The following is a 23,866-nucleotide window of genomic DNA, read 5'->3' on the forward strand; positions in this document are numbered from 1 at the left end:
GGGACATGCAGCAGCTTCTATCAGCAGATAATGAGAGGGCGGCACATATTCCGGTGATAGCATTACGCCATGTGTCACGTGCAGGTTTGGGCGGTGGTATACTACCCCTCATGATGTTTTGGTACAGAGTTCTGCAGAGTGCATTCTTACGGCGCTACGAACGATGATCTCTATCCGGAGAAACCGTTTATTAGTCGCTACGGAGTTGATGTGAAGAAGCTGAAGGTACTTGGCGATAAGCTGTTTTGTGCTCAGTCCTCCGCCCTATGCATGAGTACAGAGTACTCCGGAGTATTCGAGCATCAGGTAGTCCGGAATTACTTTGTACTCAAATACTCCATACATGATCCTAGTCAAGTCATCCGGACTATGTGTCTCATATGGTACGCTCTGTTGTCTGTATGACTCCTTCTGGTGGCAAGCAATCAATCGGATGTCCCAAACAGGAATAGCTTCACAATGTCGACCAATAGTATATTAGCACGAGGCTCGCTTGTACTAGCGCCGTTTCCTGGTCTTGGCAAAGATATAAATAAGCGCCTCATCCAAGTCCAGTTTGACTTCTTTTCTTCTTTTCTTCTCCATCCTAGTGCAAGGGTTTTACACATGTCAGTGAGGATTCGTCCGAGACTGTGTTTTTGCTAGTTGAAAACTACCTAGTTTGACCGCTCTGCCTGGTCTTCGGATCGGACAGGAATTTTTGAAACATTATTGCCCTGACTCCTCGCTTGTCTTGGAGTCCAGCATCCTTGGTCTTGCGCCGATGGATGGAGAGCTTGGAAGATCTGTCTTCTTTTCACTGCTGTTGCCTCCCAGGTCGGAGGCCTGTAGAGAAGGGAACGGTGTCTCCTACTTCGTACTACGTATCTATCTAGTGTAGCACTGCTTTAAATGTAACAAATACTTGTTTGTACTTTAGCCTTTTGTTCCGATCTTCCGATCATTCTCGATGCAGAGCAAGGCTTAGCGGTGTGTCTGGTGCTATGATGAAGACCCTGTTTTCTTACTGGCCAATCACATTGTCGAGTGTGCTCACCGCTCTGTTCTTCATCTTGTTGGTGACGTCGCCGAGGCGCTGTTCGATCACAGGCATCTTTCTTTTCATGTTTTCTCTCCCATACAACCAGCTCTCAGGATGACATGACAACTATTATATCTCTGCTATCGCTGCACCAATTTCCCGACTTCTAAGGCCATCCAGTTTATGATCTATCGGGCCTCGGATATGTCTTGCGTACCGTGTTCTCTGGCAAACAGTACAAGGTGACCCTCAGGAGGGTCAAGGGCACTTGCGTTTCTTTCTCCTTTTATAGAGCTGGATCTCTCCTTTGAGCGCTGGGTGATCATTTTTATCATCTTGAGACTACCCCTTGGATAACCCCGTCTGAAAAGAAGCATTTCCTATGTGATATTGCGTGTCTACTATGCCGCCACCAACTGCTACGCAGAACGGTGCGCCAACCGCACCTCCTACAGTGACCCCTCGCGAGTCCATCAAATCGACCGTCAGTCCCAAGCACATTCCGTCTTATTCCAATGGGGACTCTGATGCGCCGCTGCCACCATTGCACAATCATCAGCGAATCGTCTTTACTGATCCGGTCGCCCTCCGTTACCTTGAAGAAGACCCTTCGACGACCGTACTGCACCGGCGGATGACATTGCAAGGTTATGAAGTTTACGTTGTGGAACAATGGGCGTGTTCGAGGATTCATCCGACATTCGTTATCACAACCTATACGGGAGACCCTTCGCATACGGTCGTGGTGGGAATACTAAGTGTCCCAACGGATGAGTCGACATGGTCTCCTCGTCTAAAGCTATATTTCAGTGCCGTGACCAAATGTCATGCGCGAAGAATAGAGACGCCACTAGGAGCTCTCATGGTTACCGACCTGAGTACCTTCCCGTCTGCCCTCACGGTGATTCCCGTACCGGATGGGGATTTCAAGAAGCATCGAGATGATTTTATTGTCAATGAGGATTTGAAACGGTTAGGCTGTGCAGGGCGCGCAGGCCTGAGATTACAACAACCGCCTCCAGCGACTGAGGCGAAGTTCCACCAACTTTACCGGACGAGTGAAAGAGTGGCTCTTTACAGCGCGGTCATGGAACTGGTCAAGCAGTGCCAGATGGCGTTGATGATGTTTGACAAATTGGCTCCAGAGTATGTGGATGGCCTACTCTGCGACGTGACTGAAACAGCGATTAATGACTGGTGGACCGACATCGGAATTGATCTGTATAATATTGAACCTAATGATGGAGTCATGGGGCCAACCACTGTGGCCGCTTTGCTAGGCACATTACTAGGTGCCCGGAATCGGCTTCACGCTCTTGGTGCACCGGTCGGAAAGGATGCTTTTGATATTCATAACCTTAAGCGAGGAGTTGGACGATTTCAAAAATCACAAAAGATGAAGAAAACAAGGAGGTTGGACCGACAAACCTTGGACAAATTACATCGCGTCACGGCCAAGGCAGCAAACGCAGAGGGATGGACTGACGCTGTCAAGTCAACTATGGCAGAGTTGAGCGGACAAGGAGGGGAGATGGTCATGGGCATGGTGCGAGGACGCGACAAGGCTGGTATTGCTGATATTGAAACACTCGATATTGACAACTTCCCGCATTTGGTCACAGGTGAAAGAGCCAAATGGTTATGGCGAGGGAAACCGCGCAAGAGTGGTGTTAATGATGGATTTTCAAGTGGTCCGCCAGCATCGGACATGATGTTCACAACAGATGACCATGGTCGTTATATCTGGACGACTCGCAGGCGACATTCAAATGAAGATCTCGCGACGGATCGCTCTTTTCCAGCATCGGAGCATTCAATGAAAACGCCTGAACAGATAGGCGTTCCGGACGAGAAGGATCAGAATCTAAGTAAGATGGTCTTCAAGGGTGTCAGCGACAAGGTCTCGGATGCGCGAATAGGTTTCGGCCGGTTCAAGGATGCCGTGGGATTACCAGGCCTTCGCTCGCATCACCACCGGTTGACAAGGGAGGGAACTGACTTCGCTGGCGATGCTGCCTATCTTCCTCCGATAGACAGCGAGACCGAAGCATCCGAAGTGCAGAAGACAGCCGTCGACGGGATTCAACTCGAGGACACAGCTCGTTACGAAGAAGAGCAAGCCGAATCATCACTTCCGCGAAAGTCGGTCGAACTCAAACCTCCAGAGATCACCGTTGAACCAGTCGCGTCAACCCCGAGATTAGACTCACCAGTGAAACCTCCGGATGATGATGGACAGACCTTGATGCCTTTTAGAACGCGATCTAGTGATGCCTCGGATGATAGAGGCCAGCAGATACCCCGACAAGCGCTCATGACCCTACGGCGGCCCCAAAGTTGTACCGATCTTAGAACGGAGGACGATTTCAGACATAAGGACAACTATTTCCCCCGACATCTGTCATTCAGCACTGTTGAGGAGGTTATCCTCGGCTGGGAAAGCGTGGGAGGTAAGCAGTCCGTGAAAGACAAACCCAACGCCACCTTCGAAGAAGCGATTTCTCAGGAAGACACACGTGCATCTGATGCACGGATATTCTGCTCCAGAGTCTTGGACCTAGATCAAAACACCGTCCCTTGGGTCGAAAGACAAGTTGACTCTGTGGACGAACTGAACCGAATACTTTACAACCGTCATGAAGATATCAATGCAGCTTATTTGGAGCACCATGGCTATTTCCAGCAAACCCGGGACAAGTCTAGTGACGTCCTTACGGATGAGCACATGTATCTTGCGGATTACATGAAGAGAGTGGAGCTCCAGGGTGCCAAACTCGACTATGAGCTGAACGTCCTTGGGTCCAAGGTCGAGGAAGTGGAATCCGGCGTTGAGGAATTTGAACGGCATATCATTGAGATGGAGGCGCGAGTAAAGACACTAATTCAAGGCGAGGAAGAGAAACAGAGCAATTCATGGTTCTCATGGTTCGGTAGACTGACTGGGTTCGCAACGCAATGATTTGATATAATCATGCTTGTACTTTTAGGACTCCAAAGATGAGCGTGTAACATTCTAGTGTACATATAATTTCAGAGAATATAACCTTTTTAAAACCCGAGACATGAACCATCAATGATACAATGCGGTTTCTTGCCAGTCAATAGCACTGGAAACCGTCAACCAACCGTACCAATGCAATTCCTCATAGCAGACAGTCCGAGTATAACGGCCGTAATATCATTAAACCACGGAAGTTTTTCCCCATCCAACATTCGCCATGCCCTCTATGCCAGATATTCCCTTACATTCCAAGACCCATGCCGCCCTGTCTGCCAGCGGCATCACCCTGCATCTTCTCGCTGACCTTGATGTTGACGTCGAAGAACTTGCCGACGCAGCGGTCGAGGCAGACGGACTCGCCCTTGTTCAGCTCGCCTTCGCGGTAGTCGTTGGGGATACATTTCTTTGTGCAGGATTCGGTGAGACTATCCAATGGAGTCAGCATTCTCTCCTCATGCGTATGGGTATTGCAGTTGAGCGCACCGGTTGAACATGTCCGTGACCATCTCGACTTCGGTCTCTGCGGCAGCAATCTTCTCTGCCGAGGACATCTTGGGGGCACCACCGAAGAGGAAAGACATTGTGACGGGAATATGATATTCTTGTTAATTGAATAGCTCCTGAAAGATAAGAATATCGAGTATCGTTCTCGGAGTTGAGGATGGCGGAGTGAGGTCGGCGGGACTGAGGACCCTCACCGCCTCCGGAAATCTCTTTTTTCTCCAGCTTCGGCTCGATTTTTCATTTCTCTTTTCTTTCTCTTTTCTTCGCACACAAAACATATCTCTTCATGTCCGGAATGTGACTCGTAGGATTTTATTCTTTCCAGATGCATTCGATTCGCCCTCGTTGGGGTTCATCAAGGTAAGAATTGACATCCTCTTTTCTGTTTCAATGTGCAAATCAATCTTCTATGATGAACATACCCAAGCAACAGAACCGCTGCAGTGTCATGCCCAAGGGCAAATGAACGTACTTTTAAATCTTACCCTTTTGTTCTCTGACAGGACTGCCTTTTGCTATCTTTGCTGCCATCGCTCTTGAGTGAACTGTTGGCTAATAATGAATGCTCAGTGCAGGCTTGTCGTCGGTCCTTCATGCCAGCTGTCTTCGTCCCTTGAGGACATTCCCAAGTACTAAACTCCTTAATGGAAGGATAAGGAATAGCAGCAGCAACAGCACAACAACTGCATCCCCAGAACGAGCGTTTAAAGAACGCCTTCAAGAAATCCAAAATGCCTGTCCTGACCCGTATCCCCGTCTAGCACCAGACTCTCGCTCGGTGAGCTGTTCAGAGTTCCGTTCTCGATACAGCCACCTCGCAAATAACCAAACAGTAGAAGAAGACAGCGTTGTTGTTCATGGTAGGCCGGCCTTACCTCGTGATTCATAGTTCCTATACTTAGATTAGTTAGGTAGGATCCGCACGTATAGACTTGCGGGGAACAAATTGATATTCTTCGATGTTGTTCAAGATGGACAAAAAGTTCAAGTTATGTGCAATAAGCGTCGGTTGGAGACGGCGAGCCCCGAAGAGTTTAAGAGGTTTTATCGTCTGCTAAGGCGGGGTGATGCTTTCTGTATGTATGGCCACCACTGTCCATGGACAGCCATGCTGAACGACCATAGCCATAACAGGTATACCCCATCGGACAGGACGAGGAGAATTGACCGTGGTTGCAACGGAACTGCCTCAGTTGCTATCCCCTTGTCTTCACGACGTACCGCTGGACGCCAAAAGCCACGAAAATTCTCCCTATGCTCGCCATGTTCAGTTCCTTGCAGACCCCAGCACGGCGGATATCATCAGAGCGCGGTCCGCTATCATCCAGTACCTTCGTCAGTTCTTCCTCGACCGGTCTTTCATGGAAGTCAGTACTCCAATTATTGGCTCGGTTGCAGGCGGTGCTGTCGCCCGTCCTTTCTATACGAATGCTACGGAGTTTCCTGAACGGCGATTATCTCTCAGAATTGCGCCGGAGCTGTGGCTGAAGCGGATGGTCGTGGGAGGGTTTGATCGGGTATTTGAGATTGGCCCTTCGTTCCGAAATGAGGGTGCGTTTTGATGCCAGACCCTAGTGATAGAGTGGATACTGACGTGACGTCGCAGGACTCGACAAAACGCACAACCCCGAGTTCACAACATGCGAATTCTACCACGCCTACGCCAACCTGGAAGACCTCATGTCAACAACCGAGAACCTTCTCTCCGGCATGGCAAACCACATCCACAAACTCAACTCAAACGGCACCCTAAAACCAACAGAAGTCGACTTTACAACCCCCTTCCACCGAATCGACTTCATAACTGGCATCGAAGAGAAAATCAATCGCAAACTCCCCAACCTCTCCTCCCCAGATGCCCTCTCCCAAACAACCGCCCTCTTCCACGACCTCTCCCTTTCCCTCCCCGAAAACCCAACTCTTCCCCGTCTTCTCGACGCCCTCTGCAGCACCTACGTCGAACCAGACTGCACAAACCCAACCTTCATCATCAACCCGCCAGAATGCCTCTCCCCGCTCTCCAAATCCTTCACCCACCCCACCACAAACCAGCGCGTCGCCGCGCGCGGCGAACTCTTCATCGAAGGCCGCGAAATGGTGAATACTTACGAGGAGGAGAACTCGCCGTTCGAGCAGCGGCGGAAGTTCGAGGAGCAGGCGCGGTACAGTAAAGCCGCGGAGGCGGAAGGGGAGGGCGAGATCGATGAAACGTATTTGGAGACTATGGAGTGGGGGTTGCCGGCTACGGGAGGCTGGGGATGCGGTGTTGATAGGCTTGTTATGCTTTTTACGGGAGCGAAGAGGATTGGGGATGTTTTGACGTTTGGGAATTTGAGGGTTGTTACTAGACGGCCTGGTGGTGCTGTGCCTGGTGGTGCTTCGGAGGCGTAGGATGGGTTTCCTTGGGATGGTACTGTGTATTTTTACGTGATCTGTTGTAAAAAACTGCATTTACGAGGTTATGTATGTAAGGCCAAATCTTCACTATGCAAGGCTCCGTGATGATGCACGTGATATGTACCTACATACAACCAATCTCCCATCGTCATCAACTCTTTCACCATGACTAGACTCCTTCGAATCCCTAAATCAATCTTCCATAACTCAAATATCCTTCCGCGCCGTCATTTTTATTATCATAAGTATCATTATCGACAATTAACCACCACAAACGTCTCCAACATCCTTCTCCCACCAGCCGTCTTCCTAGGCCTATCCCTAACCCTCTGGACTTACAAATGCCTCATGATGATCACCCTCCAGAACAAAATCATCTACATGCCGAATATACCGCCGTACTCGCGGTCGGAGACTATCGACGATTATGCGGGGCAGTGTCGGCCTGTGCAGTGGAAAGACGATTCGCTTGTTACGGGTGACGGGGCGAGGATTTCGTTGGCCGTAGGAGAAATCCCAAAAGATGAGGATACGAGTAAAGTGGAAAACGGAGGGGAGGATGTAGTGGTTTTATATTTCCAAGGGTAAGGCTCTATTTATATGTTTGGTGTTGATTGGGAGCTGATGGTATACAGCAACGCGTCTTCACTTCCACCGAGGTTACCATATCTCTCAAGAGTCTTGAGAATGGCAGATGGAGATGGCATGCTCAGTATTGCAAATGGGTTAAAGAAGAATATCACCATTGTGGCGGTCTCTTACCGCGGCTACTGGACATCAACTGGTAGCCCATCGCAGAAGGGGATTGAGCAAGATGCGGATGCTGCATTGTCATGGGTTCTGGAGAGATACTTTTCTCGTGATTCTCCGCGGCGTCGGAAACTTATGATATGGGGACAGAGTATCGGCGCGGGCGTAGCTACGAACCTTACAGCGAACTACCTACACGATCCACATGCATTTCGAGCACAGTCACAACCCGCGCCCCAGGATGAAAGCGTAGTACTCTCCGGCCTAATCCTCGAAACACCATTCACAAACATGCGCGATCTCCTCGTCGCCTTCTACCCCCAGAAATGGCATCCATATCGCTACCTAAGCCCATTCGTCCGCTCCCACTGGGACAGTCTCCAATCGACACAGCGCATCGCAGAAGCCCCAGCAGACCACAAACGACCTAGGATCTTCATGCTAGAAGCTGGTGCCGATGAAGTGGTCCCGGCGGGTAACGCAGAGCAGCTGGAGAGACATTGCAGAGAACTGGGGTTGGATGTAGAGCGCAGGGTTATTAGAAATGCGCTGCATTCAGGTGTCCTTGCGAAAAGGGATGGGCAGGTTTTGGTTGCGCAGTTTCTGAGAGATGAGTCGGGGAAGATAGCTGTATCGTGATACAAGAGGCCGATGATAACCTCGTCGGAGCGGGCCGTTGCAAACAAAGTCTGCGGGGGAGCCGGCCTCATTTTCTTATCTTTTATATCCTTCGTCTGTTGAATATTATTCTTATAATCATACAAAATGGGTTTAAATGAGGTATCCCAGGCCCAAGCGGTAACTGTGAGTCTTCAGGAACTGGTTGATGGTGAGTATGCAAACTTTTCATAGCGGTACATCGGACTAGATGCTGACCATTCACAGGCACCGTCTCCTTCGACGCTCTGACAGAAGCGTTCGGCCCCTCCTCACTAGGAATAATCATCGTCAAAGACCTCGATACCAAATTCCAACAACTGCGCTCCGAGGTACTTTCGAACGCATCCTCCCTCGCTGCTCTTCCTGAGGACGAACTAGGTAACTTCCCACTACCACCTACTTATCTGTATTCGGAAAGCTAATATTAGTAGAATCCCTCACCAGTCCAGCCGCGAAATACCTCGTCGGCTGGTCCCGCGGCAAAGAAACCCTCCGCTCCGGCCACTTCGACACGCTGAAGGGCTCCTACTACATCAACTGCGCCTTCTACCAAAACCCCACCCTGCAGTCCGCCCCCGCAGACGGCTTCCCTGATGCGTCCGAGTACACGACGGACAACATCTGGCCGGCTGCAGAGCGACTGCCACGGTTCCGGGAGAGCGTCGAGGAACTGTGTAGGACGATCATCGACACCGCGGCGCTGGTTGCTAGGGCTTGTGATCGGTATGCGATGGCGGAGATTGAGGGGTATCAGGGGGGTTATTTGGAGAGGGTTGTTAGGACGAGTTTGACGACAAAGGCGCGGCTGTTGCATTACTATCCTTCCAATGATACAAACAGCGGGGATGAAACTAAAGATAGCGAAGCCAACGACGACGACTGGTGCGCAACACACCTCGACCATGGCTGTCTTACAGGCCTCACATCAGCCATGTTCCTCGACGAAACCTTACCCCCACCCCTCACCGAACTCATAACCTCCCCAGACCCCCGCGCAGGCCTGTACATCCGCTCGCGAACAGACCAAATTGTCAAAGTCAACATCCCCAAGGACTGTCTTGCATTCCAGACAGGTGAGGCGTTGCAGTCGATTACGCGGGGGAAGTTTCGGGCTGTGCCGCATTTTGTCAAGGGGGCTAGAGGGGAAGAGGGGAGGATTGCGAGGAATACGCTGGCTGTGTTTACGCAGCCAAATTTGGGGGAGGTTGTGGAGGTGGATTCAGGTAAGGTGTTTGGGGAGTTTGCGAGGGAGGTCGTTGAGAGGACTTATTGAGTTAGTTTGATGTTAGAGAAGAGTAGATAATTGGTTATTGTACATTGTCATGGGCTAGTATGCTAGGCTACTATGTTAGTTTTGTTATGCTTTCTATATCCTATAGTGCGCTGATATAGTAGGTCCTATGTATCCTCAGTGCACCAGGGAAAATGGCAGACCTTAAGGTCAAAAACGTCCCGTTCACTGTCATTGTTCACTCAACCCTCTTGATCTGTAATCAGTCAAAGGACTAACCGAAATTTTGAAGACGGTATTTCCCGCCTTGTTCGGGAGATGATTCTTGGAAACCTTGTCGTATCAAGTTTAACGTCTTGGTCGTGTCGTTTTGTGGCCCTCAAGAAGGAGATACTTTTCGGCATCCGTAGTCAGAAGATTATTCTGTTTTCCCCCACTATTAGAACATGAGCTGTGACAGTACAGCTTTCGCTTCTATGATTATAGTGAGTTCATTCAACTTGAGAACACTGGTCAATGTATAGCCCGCGTTTGCACCCAAGGCTGCTTTGCAACTCTGCGTTGAATTCTCGCTGCTGAGCTGATGGAAGTTACTCGGCTGCTTGCTCGAATCGATCTCTCCAGTAAAAAATGCTTATTCCTTTGGAATTACTGCAAGCCATGAATCCTTCATGCACTCTATCGCAGAGACGTGTAATTCGATTGGTCACACCTCGCGGTAATTTGCGATGTAATCCATGCAGTTGGGAGCTGTTCTCGATGGCTCTTATTTTTCGACACGCGTATTCGATGATGTCGAAGGAATGTTTAGAGTTGATAAGACGTTGGCGCTCCGAGGAAGCAAACACAGTCGGTTCTGAACGTCCCTTATCACGAGGCAGTTTCAGCATCGACTTAGAGACGCGAAGAGGAATTGTTTTTACTTTGATGAGATCGGGTCCGTGTTCAGAGCTTTAAGGGTCTATCTTTGTTTTGGTAGCTTTTTGGTCGTGTGGCTTTCAGGTAAACAGATCTGCATTAGCTCAATGTTGGTATCTAGTGATGGTCAGTGTATTTTCGAGTCATGCCGTTTCATGCCATTATTGGAGTATTAACTGCATAAAGATTCCTCAGAGAAATGTTGTAGACTGGCACAGAGCCTACGGTGTTTATAAATCTCTCGTTGATCTTCTTTGAGTGCTATATCGAATAGCATCATGTTGTTCATACAAAGAGAGTCTCGGACGTTTGCAAGAGTCGCCAAATTGGTTGACTTGAGTTGCATGGCCGGGCACCTTATACGGATAGATTTTAGATCCCAACTTTTTTGTTCGACACCTCGCAACTCGGGACCATTCTTGTTGAACACCCCCCCCCCTTTTTTTTTTTTTCTCCCTCATGGAGACGTCGTAGACACTCGCATGCTGAAGTGTATCTTGTTTCTTGCTGGCAGATATCTTGCTATCTTGCAAATAAATAAGCGGATGATAAACAAGTGATCTAAGTCTGTAACTGCACGAAGTGCTAGACCCAAGCTTCCAGGGGGCGCGTCTGGATATCTCATAAAGGACATGAGAGAATCAATTATAGATAATTGGAAAAGGCCTCGAGGTCCCTTCCTTCCATGATGAACCAGAATCCACTGTACATTGAATGCTTTTCCCAGAGTAGAGGATAAAGTGAATATGTAATGTACAGTATGCACTTCAACAAAAGACAATGCTCTATGGCAGCCTCCCAAGCACTAGGATCAACGTTTCGACCGCTTCGCCTTCCTCTCTTTCTCAAGAACATAATCCCCCTCCTCAGTCTCCTCAGTCTCCTCAGTCCCACCATGCAGATACTGGATAGGAACAGTAAAATCCTCCTCCGAGGACTCCTCACGCGCAACTCCTTCATCCGCAGAACTAACCGTATTGCTTATATCAGTCGTAGCACCCAACCCCGTACTAACTAATGAGCTAGTCTTACGAACCTCTCCAAAGCTCGACCGCGACTTGGCAGACGGCCTTCCTACCTCGCCGGGGAGTTTCGCTTCGCGGTAATCTGCTGGACAGGCTGTGCCGTCGATTATCTTGAGGTTTGCGCGCCACATCTTGATGTCTCGTGCTTCGCTGTAGTAGCCCACGTCCTCGCCGTTGAGGGAGTCGATGGCGAGTGTCTGCGTGCGAAAGTCGCCCCAGAACCATTGTTTGCCTTCAGGGATGCGGTCGTCGGCTTGTCTTGAGTACTCCCGCGCCATAATCACGCCGTGCAAGTCGTGGTTCATTGAGAGAGAGCCGAAGAGGAGACGCATGGCGTCGGGTTCGTAGCAGCGGCCGAGGATCATGTCATGGGAGACTTTGGCGGTTTTGCCCGTGTACAGATGGTACCAGTTGCCGTAGCCGCCCATGTCGGTGTATTGGAAGGTGTTTGAGATTTCTTGTTCGGATAAGCCGTGGATAGGTTTTGCGACGTCGGCTTCCTTTTGTGCGCGGACGGAGCTTGTTGTGTAGATTTTACCACTGATGCGGACGCGGTAGTCTTCTGCTAACTGACTGGATTTGACGTCTTCCTCGCAGTTTATCAGTTCCATTTGGATTTCGTCAATGACCATCACGTCTGTCACACTTGCTCTCTGGAGGCTATTCGGGTTGTAACCCTTTGGCTTCAGTCGAACGGCATCACCGATAATTAAGAGCTCAGCGCCAATGAAGATCCCTCGGCAGTATATAGATGCGTTCGGCCAAGTGCCTTTGACATGGTACTTGTCCAGCAAGCTGAATGAGGACATGACCGTCAAGGCATTCTCAATGGATGGATGGAGCTCCTTGCGTGGCATTCCCTGCACAAAGAGCTCGAATGAATTAAACGGCTTGATGCACCGTAGCGGAACGTATTTGGATTGCAACGAGTAGCTCTTATCGCTACTGTTAGGGTCAGGAAAAGTCTCGATGCGGAATCCCGAATAATTCACTGCCTTTCCCTTCGGAGTAGTCTTGACCAAGTCTTGAAGCATGATATCATCTTCCGGAACCTGTCCAATGGTTCCTGCTCGCCATTCCGGCACCCCAAACCATCTATTCTCCTCAGCAGAATATATTTCGACGCGATAGGTCTCTGAGTTCCACAGTAGTTCCCCATCAAGCTCACATGTCCAGAGAACGATTTCACCAGCCCGAGGTATGTAAGAAGGCTGCAGATCCAACTTCTCGAGATATTCCCTGAGTCTCTCTCTCTCAGCCCTCCAGTCCATACTGGTCTTCTCCTTGATCTTCTTGTCTAGCCGGCCATTCTCTTTGAGCTCCATAATAGCCAACTTGTAGACGTCGATTTGCCCTTCGCCATCAACAACAGGGCGGATCGGCTGTCTTACAATCCTACCAGCTCTAGCAAGCAGCTTACCCCGAGAGGCTATACCCGATCCTCGAGAGGCTATACCCGATCCTCGAGAGGCTACACCCGATCCTCGAGAGGCTACACCCGATCCTCGAGAGGCTACACCCGATCCTCGAGAGGCTACACCCGATCCACGGGAAGCTAAACTTGATCCCCGAGGGCTCGTACCCGAGCCTCGAGAGGAATTTGATCCTGGTAGTCGACCACCGCGAAGTGGCATGCCCGCTATTCGATAGGAGTCAGTACTAGTACCAAATTCAACATGACGCGGCATGCTAACCTTCTCGACGAGCTTTCTGCTTCTGCAATCTCTCACAAAGTGCGCATTTACACAGGGTAGCTCCTCCCGTCATCAGATAGTAGAAATGGGGGAAGAATTGAATCGTCGACTGGAAATACTGCCCAACCGGATGGCCGTAAAGGAACCTGTCATACTATACCACGAAGGAATGAGAAACTGAGATATGACATGAGCACATTCGTAATCAAAAACTTACAATGTCCGGATTGACAATGCGAGGTCTCTCAAGAAGGGCGTAGCCTTCTGGGAGTTTGTCTAGACTATAATTCATTCCTGTAGACCAGTGAACACCTTCACTGAAAAAAAAAGGAGGGGGGGGGGAAGTACCTTCTTCATAAGCCCCCATCTTCTTCAACCAAAGCACAGCAAGCTTCTCGCGATAAGTGCTGTCATTGCATAATTTATATTTGGGGTCATTCGGCCATAGTGCCGGGTCGCCGTCGCTGAAGGACCGGTCTATGGGGATCACGATTGTATTTTCATCCTCTTCGGACATTGATTCCGGAGCAGACATGCTGTGCTTTTGAGGTATCAAAAAAATCAAGAAAACAAAGAAAGAGAGTGATCTGGTAAAGAAGTGAAGAAAGGTAAACGGAAAAGTGAAAGGAAAGCTCGCTGGGATTTCTAGGGATTGCGAGCTGACCTTTTCCAGCACGGATCACCTGGCCATTGAAGCGACTTGATTCTGGAAAGTAGTGTAAAAACTGAGAATTTCTTCAGACTCGTTTTTCAGGAGTGATTTTTGTTGTGAGTTGGTTTTGACGCGTGGGAAGTATGGCTTTTGACAATGATGTTGACTTTCTCGTTGCTGGGGATGGTCATGTGACCGTGACAGCGATAGAGGGCAAGTGAATGGAGTACTTCATACAAGGCAAGTTGATGGTTGATTAGAGGAATTGTGAATTATAAAAAGAAATAAATTGGGATATAGTTGGTGTATAATATAGTAATATCAACTCAACTCACAAAGCGAATAAACAACTCCTATGTGCAAATGTGCTATCCAAAATTATAACCAGCCCTATGCTTCTGGTGCATTAAATTCCTGTCTGATTCTCTTCCTTCACTTCCTCCTCGTACGGTGGTGGAGCAAGCTCCCCCTCCTCAACCCAGACTCTATTCAGCTCCTTCTCAATGTCCTCTCGCCGCTGCTTCCACTCATCCACCCTGTCGAGACGCTTCCGCAGCTCCTGCAACTCTTTCTCAACGCCCAGCTTCTCCTTCTCTGTGCCAATCAGCTCGAATCTCCAGTTCTCTTCCTCTTCCCCGAGACCAAGCGCCAGGTGATATGTATGGTACTTCTTCAGGGACGCGCGCGTGGAGATCGTAATCAGGGTAATTCCGTGATGTTTGGCTTGTTCATAGAGCAAGCCCTCGACGTCCGACGAGACAGCTGAGGTGCCTTCATCGAGGAAGGCATATCGTGGTTCGTGGTAGAACAATCTCGCAATGGCCATTCGTTGCTTCTCGCCGCCGCTGAAGACATCTTTCCATTCCTTACGGGAGTCCCAACCCCCCTCGCGAGCGGGCAGGTATCCGAGACGAGCATCGTCCAGAATCTTCTGGAGTTCAGCATCTGTTGTGCCCCGCTCCTGCATGTCAATCGCTGTATGAGGGTAGATGACTTGGTCGCGTAGAGTTCCGACACTGAGATAAGGGCGTTGGGGAAGGAACATGATGCCATCGAGTCCAAATCCTCTAGGACGACTGACCAGCCCGCGGTATACAGGCCACAGACCGGCAATAATACGAGGGATAGCGGACTTTCCAACGCCGTTAGCACCTGAGATGAGGAGGTGGTCACCAGAGTGGACGATGAATGACAACGACTCGATGAGCTCATCACCTCCGCGCGGGTAAAGCGATGGAGCGACAACTGGAACCTGTTCCAGACGAACCCCATCAAAGCCGTTGTGAATGGTTCCCTGAGCATCAGCTAGAGAGTAGAGCTCTGCGCTAGACCCCCGGGGAGGATAGTAGGCGCTGGCATGGACCCGGTGCAGCGCAGAGATGAGGGTATATACACGGGATGTGTAACCTGCCAGTTCTGAAATGTCCTTGATGCTGTACATCATTCGGCCACCTGCATCGGCCAAGGAGAGCATCAAACGCTTGTTGGTGATAAATTCTTTCATGCGACCACGTTCCCGACCGATTGCTGCCGGCACGTCGACCATTTCCATCTCGCCCCCGAGACCGCCCCACGCAGGAAGAAAAACAGGCAAGGAAGTCATCAGGTATCCGAAGGCGGACCAGGCGTATTTCAAGATAACATCCTCCAGCATGTTATACCGGATTCTGAGGCTATAGATACCCTCCATCCATCGCTGGAGGTCCTTAAAGCTCCGCGTTAAGAATAAGCGTTCTACATCGGCACCACCGTAAAAAGAAATCTCTTCCGCGTTTGCGAGTAGTCGGGAATGCAGACCTCTAAAGTCACCTTCCTTCTTACCCTCGACAGCCTTGAGCTTTCCAAACGGCGGCGACAGCTTACGCAGGACAGTGGCTGTACTGAAATAAGCAGCACCAATTCCGCTCAGAGCCAGCGGTCCTAGAGACCGATAGAGCTGGTAATTAAAGACGCAAAGATCCACCAACGGCTTCCCAATAGACGAGTACAGTGCAGCGGCCGCAGAACAGAAGACTGTCAGATCCTGCGTGATGAATTGGTCCGCGCCCTGGCCAATGCCACCATCAAGGTTCATTAGCTTGTAGTAATTGCTGTTTTCCGTAAGATAAAGATCGTGAATGTATCTCGTTAGACGCGTCCGGAAAGCGATCGCCACCTTGGCCTGGAGGAACTTTATCATAGCATTGGTGTATGACGCAAAAGTCCCAATGCCACACCACTTGAAGATACCCCAGATAAAAGCACGTCCCTTGCCCGTGACAAGATCGCGCACGATCTCTCCATCCAGCCTTGCGATCAATAACGACAGATATGTCCTTAGCAGTAGAAACACACCATGGCTCATCAAAAGACCGGTCTCCTTGCTATTCCACCTTGGAACCATGATACTACCCAGGCTGAGGAACTGATGAAGGAAGGCAAGATTCAAGCCCGGTTTCGTCGTCGGAGGCGGGATCTGACTTGCTGCCTCCCCATCGCTGACACGAGCCGACGCCGGCGGGTTCAAGAACAGTCTCCGGTGCGCATCGAAAGTTGTCGGCTTTGTTGGATAGATCTTGACCTTGGAGGTCATAGAATTCCGATAAGGCACGTAAATGGTACGAGAACCATCCTTGCCCCGAATGCCCGAATTCCGACGTAACAGTCGTCTCCCCTGGGCGCGGTCCTTGGCCCTCGCCCAAAACCAGTTATAACCCCCATATCCAGACCCGACTATCGATAGAAGGAGTAGAGCCGTGGCGATGAATTTAGTTGTCTTTGTGGAGCGGCGTAGTCGGGCCCGAAAGCGGTCCACGTAAAGCGTGAAGAGGGTCGCGAGGCGGTCTTGTTTGGGCCGGAGCGTGGACTGTGCGGCCATCTTGTTCCCTGTGGTACAAGTATTATTGGAAGTGTTTGAAATGACTTGAGGCGACTTTATCACAGACTGCCTCTGGGGCAGTTTGCTTGCATCCTTTTAGGCCGGGGCGAAGGCCATGAGGGGATGCGCAAAGAAGCGTTGTTGTTGTGGTGTCCGCGATGAGACCTCAGAGAACTATCGCTCATCCAAGCAAGTAATAGCAGACGCAAGTAATAATAAGAAGATGAAGGCGGACTAATGCAGATGGTTGTTTGGGCATAGCATGGGATGGACTTTGATGCTGACATCGTTCATGTGAATACCTCGGCTCAATTGCGGAGAACTCACGTGCTACGAATCGTAGAGTGATCATGAGGGCATGTCATGCTTCAGTTGTACACAAAAAAATGTTGAATCTAACTAGGAGATTGACAGCTAAAGCCATTCGCGTATCTGGCATTTGGTGCTAATTTGACCGCTGAGAGATCAACTTCGTATGTAACCAACCCCTCCGCCTAAGTCTCAATCATTTGTGACGAAATATCGCGATCTTCCTTCTCTAGGCTGCGGCCCAGAACTTCTTTTCTTTTGTTTTGAGGAGATCTTATGCAAGTACACACTGTACTTGAGGACGAACATGCAAGTTGTTGAAAAAAAGGAGCTTCTCGAATCAAATAATCAATGGACTATTGGAGACCGGAAATTTGGTGAAATCAGTGATGCTTGTCCTTGTGTTTTGAAACGATCAGTTGTGTACGGTAGCTCATCATTACCGCGAAACGAGTATGGAAAGTACTGGGCATAATTAAAGATTTGGACCCACGATACGAGAATATCTGCACACATGGGAACATGTTATGAAACAAGGGCAATCATCGTCTGTGGCACGTTTCTTCATGGCAACAGAGCCACACGGAGAAGTTTGATACCCGTATTTGTGCCAGTTTGTATGAGTCCTAAAAGAGTAAGTCAACAGTCTCATCTTCTGTGGGAGAGATGATGGGTTCAAACACACCACAGCAGTTATCCACTTCCACTACCAAGGGCTTCTCGATGATTGAATGCGTAGAAATCCGGATCTTCGGTGCAATGTGTTGCAACAGTCATAATAGTGCTATTCAGGACAAATAGCTCCGTGCTAGCTGCAATAAATGAGACTCTTACCTTGCTAAGTCGCGCCATTTTTATTCTCTTGGGTCCAATTTTCAATTTTTTTCCCTGGAGCTTTAGGTACTTTGTTAACAACTCGTATCTGAATGAGAAAACGTATCACGAGGTTAACCCATGCCGGATATCATAAGCAGGAACGGTACTGTTATTATCTCAACCGATATGGCGTCTATGATGAACATACCTACCATCTATCATCGTCTACCTCTCTGAACTCGTACGGGGATCCTCACTTCATCGAAACACAATATAGCTGAGAGCTCATTAGTGAATCCTTGGTGATGCCACAATTGACAGATGCTATCCCGGCAGCACTACCAGAGAACTCAGCAAAATTCATTGTATGTTAGCATTTCGTTGATTTTCGGCCCAAAATATCGTTTTCATTGCGCGAAGGATCTCAATTAGGGTAAGTGATTTCAAAAGAGGAGCCGCAAATGGGACCGAAGCTATCTAGTCGACCATTAATTCGACAAGCATTCAGCCTATAGCTGTTGTAGTCATCACTGCGGTCATGTTCAGGCCTGGATTGGTTGTTATCAGACAAACTGGAACACCTGTTTCTAATGCTCCCTTCAGATAAGTCATACTAAAACTAGGCGAGCCAGTGCATTTTCTTTCTCGCTCCAACAACTTGTTTTATCATTTGTACTGTTTTCACTATCCTAATGGGAGTGTTCTTCCCTTGATGAAGGAGACCGCAGCCCAGAAATTCTTTCGGTCCTCGACCGGATTGCCGTGCAAGTACACGCCGTACTTATCGAGACTTACAGGGCTTTCGTAGAGCGCAAGCTGTTAAATCTTTCTACTGAAGGGGAGCTTGCACTGCGGCCAAAAGCAGATTTGATCATTCCCCAGTCCTTTTTGTAGATAATTGAAAGCGTAGGGCTTCGATATAAGCCACCCATCATTTGCTTAATCCGCTGTGTTAGATACTGATATGTCGCTGCCAAATTGATTGCTGTCATATAGTCATCATGTGCGCGAGCCGCGCCATTTCTGGTCAAATTGAATTTTGTTGCAGCGCAAGATTAATAGATATTCAAACCTTTTGTTTGCTGTTTGTTCAAATACAAATTGCCAGCAACTCGCTGGGCTATGGCTTGCACATTGGTATATTCTAATTGCTATGCATAACATGGCTGAGTATGAGCCACGCTGAGTAAAATCTGTGAATTCCCTAGCCATGCGGTACATACATTCACCCTGTAAGTACCCTATGCTTGGGACAAAGTGAATGTTGCAGGGATGCTAGTTGCAGAAGAGCAGATTGGCCATAACTCATATTCACTGCACTGTAGGATTGCTGGTCCAGTTCTAATTTAGGGCACCGGCTACGACAAGATCTTTCTGGTTGTGATTGGTTTTTAGCAAGTATGAGTATACGAACTGTCGCATGGCTGCCACGAGTCGAAACGCATTTTTATACGGTGTACACTGCATAATTAGGTGAAGAGGAAAGTCGATCTCTTCTTGTAGGTGACATCTGCACGTGTATTGCGTACTGTAAGTTACCGGCAGGGCGTAATACAAAGAACCGGGATCGTCCTGGGCCGAGTGGCCCTAGCGCAACCCGAAGTGGGTCCTGGCACTATGGCCAGGTAAAACCCACCAATCAGAGCGAGGAAGTTGGCGCCCTGTACCTTTCGCCGGGCGGCAACAGAGTGCAGTCTTGGCACTGACCACCAATTATATTCGTTATTGCCGGCAAAATACCAAAAGAAGGCGGTAAGGCGCAGCAGAGCATGGTTGATTGGTCGAGGGATGAATATCAGACTGGAGAAGTTGGAGATCATGAAATGCATTCAATGGCATGATTTGCACTTGTCGGAGTAGAGAAGGAGGTGTATGGGGATATCACAAAGCACCAAGTAAAATGAATATCAAAGTTGCTGTCTGATCTCATTATCCCTGTTGTCTCTAAATAATTCCAGGGGTACAACACCCCGTACTTTGCACCCCATATGAGATGTCTTCGGCAACCACCATCTCCGAAGCAAACATGGGCAATTGGCGATAGAGGACGGAGTTCAGTTGTCAATTAAATATCTTTAGTTGTGCTCAAGAAAGTCAATTTTAATAATAATTTACACATGGAATACCCGAATTACCACGGTACACGGCCCTTCATACGCATACATACATCCGCCATACATGCAGGTCGAAGCATCCTACTACCATAATCACAAAACAAATGTCAGGAAAACAATAATCAAACAAGACTCACACACCAGCAAGAGACTCATATTTAACAATATCTGTACGAGTAATAGACCTGCTTGCCTTGTTTTGTCCTGCCTGAAGAAAGTACAGTGATCCTTTAGCTGGCAAAGCTCCATTGGGCATCCTTTGGTCTGGAGTCTGGACCAACGCCGGGTGTGCTTCCCCCGTAATCCTCGTCCTCTTTCCTTTTATCTTTTATTTTCCAATCCGTTTCATTTTCTTACTTTATCCTCGCTGTCACCGTCGCTGTCGCTGTCACCTTGTTTATATCTCAAATTTATATCGCAGTACGGAGCACTGTCTGCCCGTAGAGTAAGCTGCCCGATCCATTGCTAGAGATCAACACTGCATTCCTCTCCGCTTGGAATTTGCCGCCATCTCCTCTTTTTTGCTCTTCTTCTCCTCTTCTTTCCCTCCCCCTTCATTGATCTGAATATTTGCTATGATTGTGGTCGATTCTAACGGGTATTGACTCCATATCTAGTTCTTCCCCCTTTTCCCTCCTCTTTTGACCAAACCGAGGTTCAGGCCATTGCTCCCGCTCAAATAAAACGGAGACCATTCCAAAGGATCAACCCTGCGGGACCACGTGACCTTGCTGACTGTCTAATCGACTTCCCACCTCGACGACCGCCGCTGCTGGCCTCGCAATTTGCATATGATCTCGTCCTGACCGGTTACTTCCCCTTTTGATTTCTTTTTTCGTCTTCCATTCGAACTTCACTTGCAGCACCTTAAGAATCGCTTGCGATCCGTCTTTTATCTTCGATTCTTTTTTCGAACTTTTTTCTTGGTGCCGTGCACGAGCCTTGGTCCCAAAGGCGGTGGTCCGGACTTTCGTCCAGGAGGCGTGACTTCCACCACTACTGCTACCACGACAACTACCACATCCGCCGTCCCAATTCTCCGAACCAGCTGCTCTCCCTTATCCTCGTCCCTCCTTCACGTCTTTCGACGGGTCCCTCTTGGTGGCTATATCTCTCCTCCACGCCATCACGCACCCCCCTGGGCCGCTGACCTCGTCGCGCCTCTCGTGATCTTCGCTCCGCTACTGCCAATTCCTCAATGCTTGGAGGGAGCTCAGAGCGAGGTTCCGCTCTGAAGTCTGCCAACGGAGAAGCATCCATGTCTGTCGCGTCGGGTCAACAAAGTCAGTTTTTCCCCTTTTTTTCTTTGTCTCCTTCTATTCACTAGTTATAGATGGTAATGTTTGCTGACGCCTATTTCTTTCGCCCTCGTTAGATCCTGAATCATCGCTGCCTCATATCCAGATGAATAACACCAATATATCGCTCTCGCAACCCAATCCCGGGGAGTCCTCCGAACAGGTCCCTGGCCCTGTCGCATCTGCTGAAGCTTCCGGTACTACCGCCAATGCAGATCTCGCCGATGGATCGAGGAAACATCTGCTTGCGCCCGCTGCGTCGCGGAGCTCGTCCAAGGTGGACAAACATTCAACCCTCGACAAGACGCAGGAGACGGTCCATGATGATTCAGAGAACACATTGCGAGGCTCGAAGAGAAGCATCCTGAAGGGACGGAGAGACAGGAGTAGTGGTAGTAGCAGGAGGTCTCGACGGCAGAATCAAGACTCGGCCAGCGTGGAGAATCAGAAGACACCGACCGGTCCGGAAGCCCCCCAACCGGAAAAGAAGAAGGTTTCCTACCGGATCTTTGCCTTCCTGAGTTGCTGCTCCTCATCCAATGTCGATTCGGAGGACACGGCCATTCCAGCTAAGAAGACCATCAAGCGGCCATCTTTGTCCAACCGACAGCCAACGCCAGAGAAAACGGAACCCGCCCCTGCCGATCAGAGCACAACTGGACCCACGGAGCAAAATCAATATCGAGAAGAAAAGCCTAACCCGACCGTGACTTCCAATCAATCTCCAACTCAAATTGAAGAAGAACGCGATACTGCGCTCCAAGAGAAAGATGCGCAATTCAATGAGACGGCCCCGGCTTCCGACCAAATTCAACCCGATCATGGTCCTGCGACCGTCCAGAAAGATCACGACGGTCAAGCTTTGACAAGTGCATCCCAAGATGCGGCACCGATGCCAGCCCCGGCGCCGGAACAGGTTGAAAGCCCTGCGCAGAAGTCCGAGGAGCATGTCCACTCTCCTTCTGTCACTTGGGATCAATCCGTAGACGATTCCTCGGTGGCGGATCCGAGCAAGGCAATGGCAAAACCGTTGGCTGAGACCGATCCGAAAGAGGAAGTTCAATATTATTCACATGACGAAGAAGCTATGGGAATACCACCACCTCCACCTCCGATGGCTCCCCCGAGTCAAGAGGGCATTCAGCAGCAGTGGCTGTTGCCGCCCGCTGTGCCTCCATTGCAGAACCGGAAATGTCTTGTTCTCGATCTGGACGAGACACTGGTACACAGTAGCTTCAAGGTTCTCGAACGCGCCGATTTTACTATCCCGGTAGAGATCGAAGGCCAATACCACAACATCTACGTGATCAAGCGACCTGGAGTCGATCAGTTCATGAAGCGAGTGGGAGAATTATACGAAGTTGTCGTCTTTACGGCATCTGTCTCCAAATACGGCGATCCTCTATTGGACCAGTTGGACATTCACAATGTCGTCCACCACCGGTTATTCAGAGACAGTTGCTACAATCACCAGGGCAACTACGTCAAGGATCTCTCCCAGATCGGGCGTGATATTCGGGAGACGATTATCATTGACAATTCCCCGACTTCTTACATCTTCCATCCTCAACATGCGATACCCATCAGCAGCTGGTTTTCTGATGCTCACGACAATGAGCTTCTCGATTTGATTCCTGTTCTCGAAGATCTTGCTGGCACCCAGGTTCAAGATGTCAGTCTGGTTCTTGACATCTCCTTATGATGTCTCAACGTCGTCCATCCCACTTACTTTCTTTCTCTGTTCTGTCTGCGAGAATCTGACTGAGTCTGACTCAGGCTTGGCTTCTCGTTTTCCTTTTCCCCTTTTCCCCTGCTTAATTCTCCTAAAAGAAAAAGCAAGATTTCTTGCTCCGGTCCTGCTCGATTATCCCAATGATTCCAGTCAGCAATTCGTGCGTATTTGTTGCATCTTCTGACATTTTCCCAGATTGATCTTGACCGTTTTGCATCAATCAATTGTCGGGTCCTTTGTCTGTGCTCCTAGAGAGTCGATACCTTGTCTTTGCACTCTTTGTAACCTTTCTTTGCTTGATTTCCTTGGATTTTTCCTTATGTTTGTTATACCTTGCCCCGAGATTCCCTTGTCTTTTTTACTTTTGCATCCTGCAGGCGTCTGTATTAGTTATCAGCCTACATTTATGCTGATCTCATGTATACGCTCCTCTGTTTTACATTCTCTTCTATACTTTCCTTTTCTGTCTTTATTCTTTCTTTTTGGTCTTTTTAATCACTGCCCTGGAGAGGCTCGACATTGCTGTCTTGTTTCCTTTTATTTCCTTGATTTCCCCCTTGTGTTTGAATTCAAATCACTGTTACTGCCCTAGTATCCCGTTTCCTTCTTTTGTTTTGGTTAGCCATTGACATCCTTGGTCCGGGCTCTGGTTTGGGCACTGTCTCATGCCTTCGGCTGGATGTTTGAAAGTCGGGACCCTTATATGTACATGTACTTGGTTAGTGCGGCGCACGTGCTGTACATAAAAGCGTTCGTCATTCCAAATACAGCATTATTGGTGTCTTAATACTTGTGTCGAATAGGATATGATCTAAAGTAGTTGTTGTATGTATGTATAGAGTATGGAGTAGACCCGATCCACTAGGCTGCTGACAAATGCAGTCGAA

At 49.1% G+C, this 23,866-nt stretch overlaps 8 protein-coding genes across 8 annotated transcripts; 5 read left to right on the forward strand and 3 right to left on the reverse strand.

Moving 5' to 3' along the window:
- Nucleotides 1-1,424: 1,424 nt before the first annotated feature.
- Nucleotides 1,425-3,980, forward strand: ACHE_11650S (putative Sin3 complex subunit (Stb2); the record flags this gene model as incomplete). The annotated part of the gene is made up of 1 exon (XM_043276243.1): nt 1,425-3,980. The coding sequence occupies one exon, from the start codon at nt 1,425-1,427 to the stop codon at nt 3,978-3,980; it is 2,556 nt and encodes an 851-aa protein (XP_043132770.1).
- A 283-nt stretch (nt 3,981-4,263) lies between these two features.
- TIM10 (Tim10/DDP family zinc finger protein) lies at nt 4,264-4,603 on the reverse strand (the record flags this gene model as incomplete). Its single annotated transcript, XM_043276244.1, has 2 exons — nt 4,264-4,447; nt 4,506-4,603. 2 exons carry the CDS (start codon nt 4,601-4,603, stop codon nt 4,264-4,266), a joined length of 282 nt encoding a protein of 93 aa, XP_043132771.1.
- A 248-nt stretch (nt 4,604-4,851) lies between these two features.
- On the forward strand, nt 4,852-6,917 carry ACHE_11652S (putative lysyl-tRNA synthetase; the record flags this gene model as incomplete). The annotated part of the gene is made up of 5 exons (XM_043276245.1): nt 4,852-4,886; nt 5,097-5,386; nt 5,438-5,602; nt 5,652-6,077; nt 6,133-6,917. The coding sequence occupies 5 exons, from the start codon at nt 4,852-4,854 to the stop codon at nt 6,915-6,917; spliced, it is 1,701 nt and encodes a 566-aa protein (XP_043132772.1).
- A 354-nt stretch (nt 6,918-7,271) lies between these two features.
- Nucleotides 7,272-8,312, forward strand: ACHE_11653S (alpha/beta hydrolase; the record flags this gene model as incomplete). The annotated part of the gene is made up of 2 exons (XM_043276246.1): nt 7,272-7,507; nt 7,559-8,312. 2 exons carry the CDS (start codon nt 7,272-7,274, stop codon nt 8,310-8,312), a joined length of 990 nt encoding a protein of 329 aa, XP_043132773.1.
- Nucleotides 8,313-8,438: 126 nt separating this feature from the next.
- Nucleotides 8,439-9,606, forward strand: ACHE_11654S (uncharacterized protein; the record flags this gene model as incomplete). The annotated part of the gene is made up of 3 exons (XM_043276247.1): nt 8,439-8,502; nt 8,559-8,711; nt 8,765-9,606. 3 exons carry the CDS (start codon nt 8,439-8,441, stop codon nt 9,604-9,606), a joined length of 1,059 nt encoding a protein of 352 aa, XP_043132774.1.
- A 1,687-nt stretch (nt 9,607-11,293) lies between these two features.
- ACHE_11655A (uncharacterized protein) lies at nt 11,294-13,736 on the reverse strand (the record flags this gene model as incomplete). The annotated part of the gene is made up of 4 exons (XM_043276248.1): nt 11,294-13,146; nt 13,202-13,355; nt 13,419-13,495; nt 13,550-13,736. The coding sequence occupies 4 exons, from the start codon at nt 13,734-13,736 to the stop codon at nt 11,294-11,296; spliced, it is 2,271 nt and encodes a 756-aa protein (XP_043132775.1).
- A 523-nt stretch (nt 13,737-14,259) lies between these two features.
- Nucleotides 14,260-16,710, reverse strand: pxa1 (putative peroxisomal ABC transporter (PXA1); the record flags this gene model as incomplete). The annotated part of the gene is made up of 1 exon (XM_043276249.1): nt 14,260-16,710. The coding sequence occupies one exon, from the start codon at nt 16,708-16,710 to the stop codon at nt 14,260-14,262; it is 2,451 nt and encodes an 816-aa protein (XP_043132776.1).
- Nucleotides 16,711-21,147: 4,437 nt separating this feature from the next.
- Nucleotides 21,148-22,949, forward strand: psrA (putative general stress response phosphoprotein phosphatase Psr1/2; the record flags this gene model as incomplete). The annotated part of the gene is made up of 2 exons (XM_043276250.1): nt 21,148-21,232; nt 21,325-22,949. 2 exons carry the CDS (start codon nt 21,148-21,150, stop codon nt 22,947-22,949), a joined length of 1,710 nt encoding a protein of 569 aa, XP_043132777.1.
- Between the last annotated feature and the right edge of the window lie 917 nt (nt 22,950-23,866).

This window comes from Aspergillus chevalieri, chromosome 1 (genome assembly GCF_016861735.1).
Source record: "Aspergillus chevalieri M1 DNA, chromosome 1, nearly complete sequence".
Classification (NCBI taxonomy): domain Eukaryota; kingdom Fungi; phylum Ascomycota; class Eurotiomycetes; order Eurotiales; family Aspergillaceae; genus Aspergillus; species Aspergillus chevalieri.